This window comes from Marmota monax, unplaced genomic scaffold, assembly GCF_021218885.2.
Source record: "Marmota monax isolate L192 unplaced genomic scaffold, Marmota_monax_Labrador192_F-V1.1 WCK01_AAM20220418_F8-fsc00055, whole genome shotgun sequence".
NCBI lineage: Eukaryota > Metazoa > Chordata > Mammalia > Rodentia > Sciuridae > Marmota > Marmota monax.
Window position 1 is genome coordinate 207,741 of NW_026695205.1, and position 14,226 is coordinate 221,966.

Sequence of the window (14,226 nt, forward strand, 5' to 3'; positions counted from 1 at the left end):
CAAGCAAAGTAGCATATATTTGGAATTCCAGAAAGACAGTGAGAGGAGAAAACAAAAACTAATAATAATGAATAATATCATAAATTCTAAACATTGCTAAAAACTATACACCAGAGTTTTTCAATCTTGAAACATTGCTATTTGGGGTCAGAAAATTCAATGCTGTAGAGGGCTATTCTTTGCAAAATATGACATTTAGCAGCAACCCTGGTTCTGATTCACTAGATGCCAACAGTGCTGCCTAGTTGTAACAACAAAAACTACCCTAGATATTGCCAAATGTCTAGGGTGGGGAGGTGGCAGCGATGCTGGAGGGTTGGCAGGGAGGACTAAAAGTTTCCCCTTGTTGAGAATCCCTGCTAAAATCCCATGGATCCAAGAAGCTTCACTGAACCCCAAACATAGGGAGAGGGAGCATGGGAGGAGTAGATGAATTCTAGATAGGGCAGAGGTGTTGGAGGGGAAGGGAGGGGGCAGGGGATTATTAATGATGGTGGAATGTAATGATCATTATTATCCAAAGTACAGGTATGAAGACACGAATTGGTGTGAATATACTATGTATACAACCAGAGATATGAAAAATTGTGCTCTATATGTATAATAAGAATTGTAATGCATTCCACTGTCATATATAAATAAAAAATTTAAAAAAGAAAGAAACATAATGAAACCATATACCAACACCACATCATCCTCATTATATGGGGGCAAACCTGTGAAATAGAGAAAAGCTTGAAAGCAATCAGACCAAAAAAAAAAAAAAAAAAAAAAAAACATGAGACAGGAACAAAAGTAGAACTACACCAGATTTCTTTACAGAGGTCTGAGGTCAACAGGTTGACATCATAAGGAAAAGACTATCAGTCTGTTATCTTCTACCCAGTTACAATAGCTTTCAAATAATGAAAGTGAAATTTGTTTAATGTGATAATGAGCCTATATGGAAAACTCAGAGGTGGCATCGTACTCTGTGTTGAAAGATTCAAACCTTTCTACCTAAGATTAGCAATAAGACATGAGTGCTTGGTTTCACCATTGAACCCAATATTGTACTGTAAATTCAAGCTAAGAAAAGAATTAAATAGCATCCAAATTGGAAAGGCAAAAGTAAAAACTATCTGTTTGCAGATGACATGATCCTATATATAGAAAATTCAGAAAATTCACAAACTACTAGAGTTGATGACTAATTTAGCAAATTTGCAAGATATTAGAACAACATACACAAATTATTGTGTTTTTATACACCAGCAGTGGACTCTCCAGTAATGGAAATGAAGATAAATATTTCCATTTATAGTGGCACAAAAGAATAAAATACTCAAGAATAATTTTAACCAAGGAGGTGAAAGATTGTGTAGTGAAAACTATATTGATAACAAAAACATAAATAAGTGGAAATACATATTGTGTTCATGAATTAGAAGATTTAATTTTGTCAAGATGTTAGTTAAGCCCAAATCTGTGTGGATTCAGTGCTATCAAAATCTACCCATCTTTTTTTTTTTCCAGAAATAGAAAAGCTAATCTTCATATGGAATTACAAAGGGTGTCAAATAGCCAAAACAGTATTGGAAAAAAAAAAAAATTGGAAGCTTTGAAGCCACAGTTAAGTAGTGTGGAACTGGCAGGGGGGTAAACATATAGACCAATGGAATAGAATTGAGAGTTTAGAAATATACTCTCAGGTTTATGGTCAGTGGATTTTCAGTAAGGGTGATACCAGAACCATTCATTGGGGAAAGAATAATCTCTTTAACAGTGTAGGGACAATTGGATATCCATATGCAAAAGCATGAAGGTGCATTCCTGTCATATAACATACACATAAAAATAGCTCAAAATGGATCCTCAGCTTAATTAATAAAATTACAATTATAAAAGTCTTTGAAGAAATCATATGAGTAGATCTTAATAACCTTGGATTTGACCATGGCTGCTTAGATATGACAGCATAAGCTCAAGAAACAAAAGAAAGGATTAACAAATAAGATTACATAGATATTAAAAACTTTTGTTCAGAAGACTCTGTCAAGAAAGTGAAAAGAAATGGGAAGAATATTTGCAGATTGTATATTCAACAAGGATCTAATATCCAGAACATGTAAGTAACTCCCCAAAGGCAAGCCAACTAATGACTGGGTAGAGGATGTAAATAGATATTTCTCCAAAAAGAATGGCCCATAATCATATGAAATATTAGTCATTTGAGAGGTGTCTTAAAACCAGAGTGGGATACCATTTCATACCCAGTAGGATGACTATAATTTTATAAAAACAACAATAAGTATTGGTGGGATGTGAAGAAAGCATCTTATATTATTGAAGGGGATGTAAAATGTTGCAGTGACTGTGGAAAAGTTTGGTAGTTCCTCAGAAAGTTAGTACCATCTGATCCAGCAGTTCCACTCCTAAGATATATACTCAAAAGAATTGAAAACAGGTGCTCTAATACTTGTACACAGATGTTCATGGCAGCACTGTTCACTATAGGCAAAAAGTGCAAACAACCCAAATGTCCAGCAACTGATGAATGAACAAATAGAATGTGGTAGTAGTATATACGTAGCATAGAATATTGCTCAACCATAAAAAGGAATGAAGAACATGCCATAATATAAATGAACCTTAAAAACATGCTAAGCAAGAGAAGCCAGAGGTAAAAGATCACATTATACATGATTCCATTTATATGAAATATCCAGAATGGATAAATCCATAGAGACAGAAGGTAGATTGATGATTCAGTGTTTGGGGGATGGGGTGGGGGAAGACTGCTTATGGGTTCAGAGTTTCCTTTGGGATGATGAATATCCCACTTAGATAGGGGTGGTGGTTGCACAACATTGTCAATATGTTAATGCTACTCATTTATACACTTTCAAGTAGTTAATTTTATGTTATATGAATCTCATGTTAATACAAAAAAAGTGAGGGCAAAATACTTCAGGCAAATCAAAACAAGAGATAATAAAGAATAAAATACTCAAGAATAATTTTAACCAAGGAGGTGAAAGATTGTAGAGTGAAAACTATATTGAAAACAAAAACCTAAATAAGTGGAAATACAGATTGTTTTCATGAATTAGAAGATTTAACTTTGTCAAGATGTTAGTTACATTGATGAAAACCTGTGAAGTAGAGAAAAGCTTGATTTGCAGTACAATAAATGTTAAAAGAACTTTCCTCAGGTGAAAGGAAAATTACTTCAGAATGAAAATTTGGACCTGTGTAAAGGAATAAAAAGTACTAGAAGTTCTGAATAGATGGGTAACGACAAAAAGTCCCCTCCCCCACCCATTTTAAAATCTCTTTAAAAAAAAGATAATGGAGCTTACTGTTTCATCCCTGACATGTAAAGAACTAGTAAATCACCATTCTTGTCCTGAATAACAACCTGACCAAACCAGAAATCCAGGGCTGTTCTTGGTTCCTTCAGAGATTTGAGGTACTCAGTCCCTGGTCCACTGTGATAGTAAAGAAGGCCAGGGATGCTAATCATGAGAACATGGATTGAACTTCTGTGTGCTGATTTTAGAAAATGTTTCCATGGTAGTTTGCTCTTTTTTTCTTTTTATTTTCTTTTTTAAAATATATCTGAACCTCTTTTCCTCTTTCTTCTACCTTCTCTACTTTTTTCTTTTTACCTAAAAATATTTTCTTTATGATTGAATTTGAAATTTTACCATAGTTTAGTTCTTGTTTGTAAACTTTAATTTTATAAATCTAGATATGATTTTCCTGATCATATTCATATCTAGTATTTATATTTCATTTTCATGCTTTCACATAAACATCCATGTTTTCAACATTGAACGTCATCCCATAGTCACCTAGGGGATTGCTTTTAGGTGGCTCCAAAAAGTGAAACTGAATGACCTTAAATAACCAGTGGGTACCTATTCTGTTGCTGACCAGAGGATCCTGTCGCTTTTCTCGTATCACCTTAAAATTATTCTTACAACTTGAAGAAATGGTTGAGAATAGAAGTTCTGGTATTTCCTTAAGCAAATTAATGTTTTACAACTGGCTTAAATATACTTTGCTTTAATCTGTATGCCTTTTTTTCATTTTTTTCCCCTCCCACAGATACCAGAGAAGAAAGGAAAAGAGGCAAATAGTGGTTTTGGCGGGCCAGTTGTTAGTTCTCTATATCATGAAGAAACCATCAGGTAATTTCTCTTGTGATCTTTGATAATACGAATCTACATATGTGTGGGTATGTGTTTGTGTGTATGTGTGTGTTCAAGTTTTTTTTTTTTAATCTTGAAATCTTTAATTTGTAGAGTACTTTTTTCTTAACATGAAACTGATTTGGTATTATCTCTAGTAGGATAATAAATGGCCGGAAAGAATTCTGTAGTGTATAATCTTTAAAATCAATAAGTGTCTGAACTAGTGCCAAAGTGTCTGAACAGTGAAAATATTATCACTTATCACTTATCATCAGGATCTGAGTCAGTGCCTTTCCCACCTGGTTGGTAAAGCAGGGTTTTATGTCTCAGACAATCTAAAACTGTGAATTTTTGTTGTTAATTTTCCTCAAAATACTATTTCTTATAAAGATTCTAATTCTGATAATTTACTATAATTCTAATTAGACTAATAATTCTAGGTAAAACTCATTTAATTCCCTCCAAAAGTTATCTTGGAGTGTAAAATAATGCAGCCACAATGGAAAACCGGGTGTAGTTTCCTCAAAACATAAAAAATAGAATTGCCGTATAATCCAGCAAATCCTCTTCTGGATCTATGTCCAAAGGAATTGAAAAATAGAATCTCAAAGACTTCTTTGTACCCCCATATACATAGCAGCACTATTTACTATTTTCAAGAAGTGAAAACAACCAGAGTGTCCAATGGCAAATAGATAAACAAAATTTAGTATATACATACAGTGGAGGAGTATCATCCAGCCTTAAAAAGGAAGGAAATTTTGAGAGATGCTACAATAGGAACCTTTAGACATTGCACTAAGTGAAATAAGACAGTCACAAAAAAGACTAATACTGTATACTTACTGAGTTACCTATAGTAGTAAAATTTGTAGAAATAGAAAGTAGAAGAGTGGTTTCCAGGAGCTGGAGGGAGTCGGAAATGGGAAGTTATTTAATGGGTCAATTTCAGTTTTACGAGATGGAGAAGTTCTAGAGATTGCACAACAATATGAATATATTTCATACTATAGAACTGGACAATTAGTAATGGCTAAAATGGTAAACTTTGCTATATGTTGTTTTTACCACAATTAAAAATTTTTAAATATTATGTTATTAACAAAGCTTTAATTATGTATAGAATTTCATGGATAAATTTTTTTCAGCACTGTATGTAAATCAGAAAGGATTCTACTGCTACTTTAAGGAGTCATGAAACACTTTCTTCTAAGATTGTTTCTTTTCAAATTAAACAACTACCAAAAAAAAAAAAAGGACTTCTTGCTTTGTTACTCTTTTCAAGTTATCAACTGTTCCTTTTCTTATTCATTAACATGTAATAAATGTTTCAAGTGGAAAACTGTCTTCACCTAAATTTATTGAAGGGAAATATCTATCTTTATAGAATGAAGAGGGAATTGTACCAAAAATGTATGCTTCTTGCTTACAGAAAGGAGCTTATCTAACATGAAGAAGCAGCACTATGAACTGCCAAGTAGCATTGTAAGAGGGAGAAGTTACTGGTACCTCTTAAAATCAGAAGCTTGAAATGCTCATGGTTTCCAATTGTTGACCAGGCAGTCGGTTAATACGAGGGGATCTGTCTTGAATCTACTTGCATAGCAAGCACCCCCTTTTTATTTAGATTAAATGCTTATTCAGGATAAGATGGGGGGAGGCTGATGGAGATTTGAGGGGGGAATAAAGACATCCTTTAGGATTGCTACTGACCTGGAATGCATTTGCTAATTCCAGTCCCTATGGTGGACCCTGAGAACACTGAGGAGCCCATTAAAGACTGAAGGAACATTTTCAGAGTTTAACCCTTCCCTCAATCTTTTTATACCCAGAAAGTATTTGGGGCTTATTAATTTGCAGATTCTGTCTTTAGAGTCTTATAAAAAATGGCATCTTAGAATCTTAACCTACTAATCAAAGTTTGTTAAATGTTCAAATCAAGCTATGTAAGAGTCATTTTTCTAGATAACAGGAGGTAGTCATTTCTTCTCTATTTTGCTATAATCTTTTGCTTATACTTTTGTATAATATTTACCACATTATGCCACACTGAGTTACAGTTTTTTTTAAATAATTAATCCTGTCCGTTAACTTAGTTTTTGAGAGCAAGGATCATGCTTTCTTCATCTCTGTGTTTCTACTACCTGAGGAAATTCCCAAAACTTAATAAATGCCCTGAGCTTCAGAGGTATGCCCAGACAAAGGCTTTCCTCAAGGAGTTGACCGATGAGTAGCCTAGGGGACATGTCATAAAACAGAGTGCTGCTGACTTGTTTTCCTGTGGTAAGCCTGTCTCAGCTCCTTTCCTACGTAATCCAAAAAATTTAAATAACTAGGAAAGGAAAGGCTGTTTTCCTTCCGTAGTTGTATAGATAAATGAGAGTTTCTTGACTTTGTTTAAAACAAAACAAACAAAAAAATACACTAAGCCTAACTTCCTAACAATATAAATCACTTGTGTTTAATAATAATGATCTTTATTTATGTATATGTGTGTGCTAATTTTCTTAAGGGCTTCCAGATTCCAGTGTTTCCAAAATGATCTCTCAGTTTCTTTTGAAATGTCTAGTGACATGACTGATCACAGTAGCCCTACAGAATGTGAAGTGTATCAGAACTGAGAGTAGAAATCTGGGTGAGTGTAATCCTGAGGTAAACTATTTTGAAAGGGTTAATCTTACCCTCATTCCTCACCCACTTCTTAAAGAAGTGACTGTTAGATTTACTTCAATATTTAGATTCAGTATTTAGAATCTTGATCATGAAAAATAATGAAGACTAGTATAGTTTGTTTTTATAGATTTTTTTTTAGGTGTGTGAGCGTGTGTGTGTGGTGTGGTATGTGGGATTGAACCCAGGGCCTTGTGGATGCGAGGCAAGCCCTCTACCAACTGAGCCATATCCATAGCCCTAACGTAGAGATTTTAATTCAGCTCAACACACATTTACTGTGAATCTACAGTGAGACAAAATATTGTGGATATTGTGCTTCTCAGCTTCTTCACTTTAAATTATTATGTCCTAGTAGTTTGGGCATTTTCATATAAGTCTCTTTAATAAAGATTAATTAATCTAGTGAAATATGGACTTTTGCTACAGGCAAACTGGTTAGAGTTGACTTTGCTTCATTATGTCATCTAGATATTAGTCTTCTTATGTTATCTTCTAAATCCCTATGTTCTGGGACATACTAAGATATAAAACAGTAGGAAACATGCGTGTGAGAAACCATTGAAAGCCTTTTAACTATTGCAAACAGTAATGTTATTATTATTAAAGTAGATCAGAAATCACAATTAGTCATATTCTTATTAGTTGAATTCATTTTATTAGTATAATGAAATCCAATTATAACAAAGTAGATCATAATAAAAATTCTTCTATGTTGAGATGTTGGATTATCCTAGTGAAAGACCATATGTAATTCTTATGGTTTCTAAAGCAGTCACAGAATGCAATTACAACACTGAAGACAGGCTGCTTCCTAAAGTTTATGTGATCAGATTTTGCTTATACTTGGGTGGAATATGGTATCAGGTGTTTTATTTTTCTAAAAGGAAGTTGTGCTTTAATTGATATTAATTGCAAATTCTTGGCAGAATTATGTTCAGCTGAAGTGAAAGCCCACACAATAGGTTTTAAAGTTTTAGAAACATCAAATGGTAAACTTGGATGGAAAAAAACAAAAAAGCTTTTCCTATAGAACCATTGTTTTTTAAAAGGATGTAAAACAATGCATTTTGAAGATCTGTTTTGGATAATTTAATACACTAACTCCAAATTGTTTTCACATTTGAAAAGGTCAGGGAAAGTAGTATCTAATAAATCCATTTGTTTGGGTTTAGGTTCCATCGTTCTGGCAGCTCTCCTGGTTAATATACAGTATAGATGACGAGTTAAGGGTCCAGTTGAGTTTTGAGGTTTTTTTATGTAATTCATTATATTTATTCTGAGATTCATAAACATATTAACTCATTAAATGTCTGTTGATACTTTCTCTACGTTGTGCACAGCTTTTAGACTAAATGTCATAACCGGTTGAGTTTTAATATAAACTGGGGCCAATTCTGAGCTTGCTTCTTGATTTGTTTTGATTCTGATCTTTGTTTCCACTCTTTCAGGATAAGATGTCACAGATACAGAACTCAGTATTAACATCCCAGAGTCCTGACGCTGATTTCTCATTCTGAAGCTAGCTAATTGTTCTGTAATATAATAGAAGGGGTACAGTGTGAATCTAATTAAGTACAAAAAATTATGGAGCCAGGTCACCAGCATTTGAATGCTGGTTCTGCCACTCATTAACTGTGACCTTGAGCAATTTTTGGTATCTCTAAAAGAGAATAATAATAGTATTGTCTCAAATTGGTACATATGTGGATTATATGAATGCGTTCTAGAACAGTTTCTTGTACAAAATAAGTTGCTGTGTAACTATAAGTTTTCATTAGTATTGTTAGTCAGCATAGGAAGTCCTACAGAGGAGACCCCAGGGCTGAACTTAGTAACTGAAATTACAGGTCCATCTGGTTATCAAACTAAATACAAATTATTTGCTTTTGCAAAAGAAAATAGCTATTAAATCTGTTTTGAACTGTAGAAACTGGTGTAACAAATCTTACACTGAGTGCCGTGACACATGCCTGTAATCCCAGGAACTCTGGAGGCGGAGGCTGGAAGATTGTTCGTTCAGAGCCAGCCTCAGCAACTAAAGCAGGGCCCTAAGCAATGTGGTGAGACCCTGTCTCTAAAATAAAATATAAAGACAGGCTGGGATGTAGCTCAGTGTTTAAGCACTCCTGGATTCAATCTCTGGTATCAAAAAACAAACAAACAAAAAACAGAACACATAACTCACATTTACCTTTTCTTTGGGGGGGGGGGGCGGAGCTTGTGGGCGGCGAGTGGTTAGAGGGTGCCTGGGATTGAACTCAGGAGTACTCCACCACTAAGCCACATCCAAAGCTCTGTTTTGTATTTTATTTAGAAATGGTCTCACTGAGTTGCTTAGCACCTTGCTTTTGCTGAGGCTGGCTTTGAACTCTCTATCCTCCTGTCTCAGTTTACCTAGCTGCTGGGATTACAAGCATGCACCACTGTGCTCAGCGGTTACCTCTTTTTAGATCAGCTGTGACTCATTTACACTTTGGAGGTGGGCAGGGAAAGCACCATAATAATAAGCATGGGGTTTTGCAGAGAGTCAAATGATTCACCAATATGTATATATTGACACACTTAAGAATTATCATTTTGGGCAGACAATGTAACACAGGCCTATAATCCTAGCGACTCGGAAGGCTGAGGCAGGAGGATCACAAGTTCAAAGCCAGCCTCAGCAACTTAGCAAGGCCCTAAGCAACTTAGCGAGACTCAATCTCAAAATTTTAAAAAAAAAGGTCTGGCAATGTGGCTCAGTGGATAAGCACCTCTGGGTTCAATACCTGGTACCAGAAAAAAAAGAAATCATTTTGGGTAAATTATATACTTAGATTTAATCTAGACATTGGCACATACGCTTAGACATTAGGGCAAGAATTAAAAATACAGTAAATGAAGAGCATATAGTACCAACCTGCAATAAGATTTGGTCTTCCCTGTAGTATTTTGTAGTTTGATACATTGTAATCTATCAGAATTTTATTAATTCCACTTACACAGGCAGCCATCTGGACCTTCTCTAAGCAGGACCAGACTAGTATACAACTGAAATGATTGATGGGCTCTGGAATTGATTAGTTGCTCTGTGAGACAAATGAAGTGTTTTGGCAAAAAATACCAGAGGTCACTGCTTGTGGTCAGACACAAAAGCCTGTAGAATTTCAAAGAGATGCTTTCATCATTGCCTTATAAACTTTCAGTTTTTAAATAATAATTGATTTTGGAAAATTTTTAAAAATCTTTCCATTGGTTAATTCATCATGAAGAATGTAATATAAAAAACTAGAATGAAAGTGATTGTTTTATATTTTAATTTTATATTCTTGGTTAAAATATAAGCTGGAATGATAGTAGCATAAAAATTTGTCATTTATACATAAATTGTACTGTAAAATTTTCCTGAAAGAGCTGTGATTAGATTAAAAGCTGTAACATATAGTTTTATTGTAACTTAAAAGTTAGATGTTATAATATTCTGCTTAAACAGTTTAACTTTGTTAGATAGAAAACTAGTTTTTTCACTTTATTTTTTCATTTATAGTTGTAGATGGACATAGTACCTTTATATTAATTATGTATTTTTATGTGGTGCTGAGAACATGTGCCTCAGACATGCTAGGCAAGTGCCCTAACCCTGAGCTACAACGCCAGCCCTGAGAAAACTGTTTTTAACAAATGTATTTAAAGAATCTGAAGCTTCAGCAATGTGTGTTAGGGCTGCAGGGCAGCCTAGAGGTAGAGTGCTTTCTGTGAGGGTGTGAGTTCCATCCCCAGTATTGGGGGAAAAAAAAAGAAAGAATATGTGTTTTGGTTTCAAAAATGAGTGTTTGGATTTTTTTTTTTTCTTTTAACAGGTTAAGTTGTTCTGGGACATCACTGTACTGTCCTTAGCACTCAGAGCCTCCCTCCATCTGTTTGGTTGGTGGTAATGTAATCTTTCCCTATTTCACTGTGTTGCTTATGATCAACATTGTGTTAACACTTTGGTGATAGGTGATAAATTGGATGACATATGTCTTGTTACATTCTGGTTATTCTTTGAGGACTACACAAGTGTGTATAGGCAAGTGGGCAACTCCCCCTCCAGGATCTGACTGCTCAAAATGAACTTGAGTTATGGATTTATTCAGCCTGTAAAACCTCAGCTGGCATAAATAATTGAGAAAGCAAAGGTTTGTCTGTGGTGCATACCTCAGGGACTCATGTCTCCTTTCCTCCTCTCTACCTCCCTTTCTTATGAAAATGATCCCAGTTGCTCTTCTAGATAATAACACACCAAGCAATTAAAAGCCATGGGTGGCTGGAGAGAGGAGAAAAGGTTTAGTTAATGAGCTTTTCCTCTTCCAGTGCCCATGAGAGCCTCGGGAATGACAAGGCGATTAAAGCAAAGAGACAATTATAGATTATGTGAAAATGGGTCCCTTGGGACAAGCAGGTCTTGACATAAACAGTAACTGTTGTAAGAGTCTCCTGGCTCTCAGATTCACCCTTTTCTAATGTGCTTCATTGAGCTTCTGTGTGCTCAGTGTCATGATGCCAACCAAGCATATAGGCAAATCCACCTGTTTGCAGATCAACAGCCCTTTCTGAACAAGGGGTCATTCATCAACCCAAACCATCATCCACTTCTCTTAGTCCTTTTTTTCTTCTTTTCCCTTCCCTACATTTTTCTCTCTCTTGTCTATCCTTCCAGTTTTCCCTTCTCTCTTATGTATTTTATGAATACAGTACATGTGAAGAACTAGGCACTTGGACTTGTTCACCAAGTGTGATGTGTGTATGTGTGTGCACATATAAAGGTACATATAGTTATGAGGCTACTATGTCCCTTGCAATAACAAGAGACACTGTTACAAATAATATGAACAAGGCCCCTCGCTATCTCATCTCATACTAGTTTTCCTTTTAGCTTTTGTTCACAATTCTCTACTCCCATTGGCTTTTTTTTCTTTGAAGATCTAATTAATATTTGATGGATGAATTGATTGACAGTGTTATATCAAGATATGAAAATGACCCTAGCTTATAACATATACTAAATTTTTAAGATAATGACAACTAATATATGTTGATTGCTTATTATATTCTAGTAATGATAATATGTTATATGTTATTTCACTTAATCTTCAGAATGACCCTATTAAATGTAGATTTTTTTTTAATATCCCTGTTTTGCAGATGAGGAAACAGATTCAGAGAGGTTAGGTTACTTACCCAAGGTCACTTCCCTTAATTGTAATATTGGTTCCTGAGATGTTTAAGGAATCATTGTTAATTTCTAATTAATGAAATTAGGTTTAATAGTTATTACTCTATTAATATACTGAACATCTTTAATTAAATTTTTAAAATTAAATCTCTTTTCCATTTAGTTTTTTTTAAAATGTGCTTTACAAGCTGGATGTGGTGCTACACATCTGTAATCACAGCTACATGGGAGGCTGAGACAGGAGGATTCCAAATTTGAGGTCAGCCTGGGCAACTTAGTGAGGCCATGTCTCAAAATAAAATAAAGACGGATGGAGATGTAGCTCAGTAGTAGAGTGCACCTGGGTTCCATCCCCAGTACTGTTTAACAACAACAACAAAAAAAATGTGCTTCACAGGTAGAGACTGTAGTCTTTCATTTATCACTACACTGGCAGTGATGTTTCCTTTGGATTGTTTATCGATTTGAGAGTTACCTTGATGATTAAGAATGTAACCCATCTGGGCTGGGGATGTGGCTCAAGCGGTTACGCACTCGCCTGGCATGCGCGGGGCGCTGGGTTCAATCCTCAGCATCACATAAAATAAAGATGTTGTGTCCACCGAAAACTGAAAAAAAAAAATATTAGAAAAAATTCTCTCTCTCTCTCTCTCTCTCTTTCTTTAAAAAAAAAAAAAAAATGTAACCCATCTCTGTAAAGTCCTTTTAGCTCCTTTTAGCAGGGGGTTCCCTTGTCTCTACCTCCTCACCAACACTTGTTTTCATTCATCTTTTTGATAGTAATCCATCTGACAGGTATGAAGTGATATTTCATTGTGAGGAATAGAGATTTTGAGCATTTTTCATGTATCTGTTGGCTATTCGTCTCCTTTTTTTGAGAAATGTTCAAATCCTTTGCCAATTTTAAATTGGTTTATTTGTTTTTCTTGCTCTTGAGTTTTTTATATATTTTAAATATCAACTCCTTATCTATGTATGATTTTCTAAGCATCCTTTTGGAGTAGCCTTCTACTTGCTTTTGGCCTCTACTCTGTAAAATTTTGGGTAAGGACAGTGGCATTCAAAAAATCACTTTGTAGTTCCTAAGAGGTTTTTTTGTTGTTGTTGTTGTTTGTTTGTTTTTTTTTTCCACTTATCTAAGATTTTATTTTTTATATTTTTTTAAATTATTGGTTGTTCAAAACATTACAAAGCTCTTGACATATCATATTTCATACATTTGATTCAAGTGGGTTATGAACTCCCATTTTTACCCCGTATACAGATTACAGTATCACATCGGTTACATATCCACTGTTTTACATAATGCCGTACTAGTGACTATTGTATTCTGCTACCTTTCCTATCCTCTACTATCCCCCCTCCCCTCCCCTCCCATCTTCTCTCTCTACCCCATCTACTGTAATTCATTTCTCTCCCTTGTTTTGTTTTTTTTCCCCTTTCCCCTCACATCCTCTTATATGTAATTTTGTATAACAATGAGGGTCTCCTTCCATTTCCATCCACAAAATTACAACTATCTTATATTTGATAAAGGGGCTAAAAGCATGCATTGGAGGAAGGATAGCATCTTCAACAAATGGTGCTGGGAAAACTGGAAATCCATATGCAACAAAATGAAACTGAATCCCCTTCTCTCACCATGCACAAAAGTTAACTCAAAATGGATCAAGGAGCTTGATATCAAATCAGAGACTCTGCGTCTGATAGAAGAAAAGTTGGCTCCGATCTACATATTGTGGGGTCAGGCTCCAAATTCCTTAATAGGACACCCATAGCACAAGAGTTAAAAACAAGAATCAACAAATGGGACTTACTCAAACTAAAAAGTTTTTTCTCAGCAAGAGAAACAATAAGAGAGGTAAATAGGGAGCCTACATCCTGAGAACAAGTCTTTACTGCTCGCACTTCAGATAGAGCCCTAATATCCAGAGTATACAAAGAACTCAAAAAATTAAACAATAAGAAAACAAATAATCCAATCAACAAATGGGCCAAGGACCTGAACAGACACTTCTCAGAGGAGGACATACAATCAATCAACAAGTACACGAAAAAATGCTCACCATCTCTAGCAGTCAGAGAAATGCAAATCAAAACCACCCTAAGATACCATCTCACTCCAGTAAGATTGGCAGCCATTATGAAGTCAAACAACAACAAGTGCTGGCGAGGATGTGG

At 35.0% G+C, this 14,226-nt stretch overlaps 1 protein-coding gene across 6 annotated transcripts in view; it reads left to right on the top strand.

The window, feature by feature from the left end:
- The window catches only part of Acbd6 (acyl-CoA binding domain containing 6), a 153,180-nt gene that overhangs the window by 49,142 nt on the left and 89,812 nt on the right, over positions 1-14,226 (top strand). For all 6 annotated transcript variants that reach the window (XR_009225496.1, XR_009225495.1, XR_009225494.1 and 3 more), the window contains exon 4: positions 4,093-4,175. Coding sequence is in view for 3 of the 6 variants with exons in the window: in XM_046430191.2 (XP_046286147.1) it covers positions 4,093-4,175 (83 nt within the window). In the remaining 3 variants the exon portion in view is untranslated. The remainder of the gene's footprint in view (positions 1-4,092; positions 4,176-14,226) is intronic.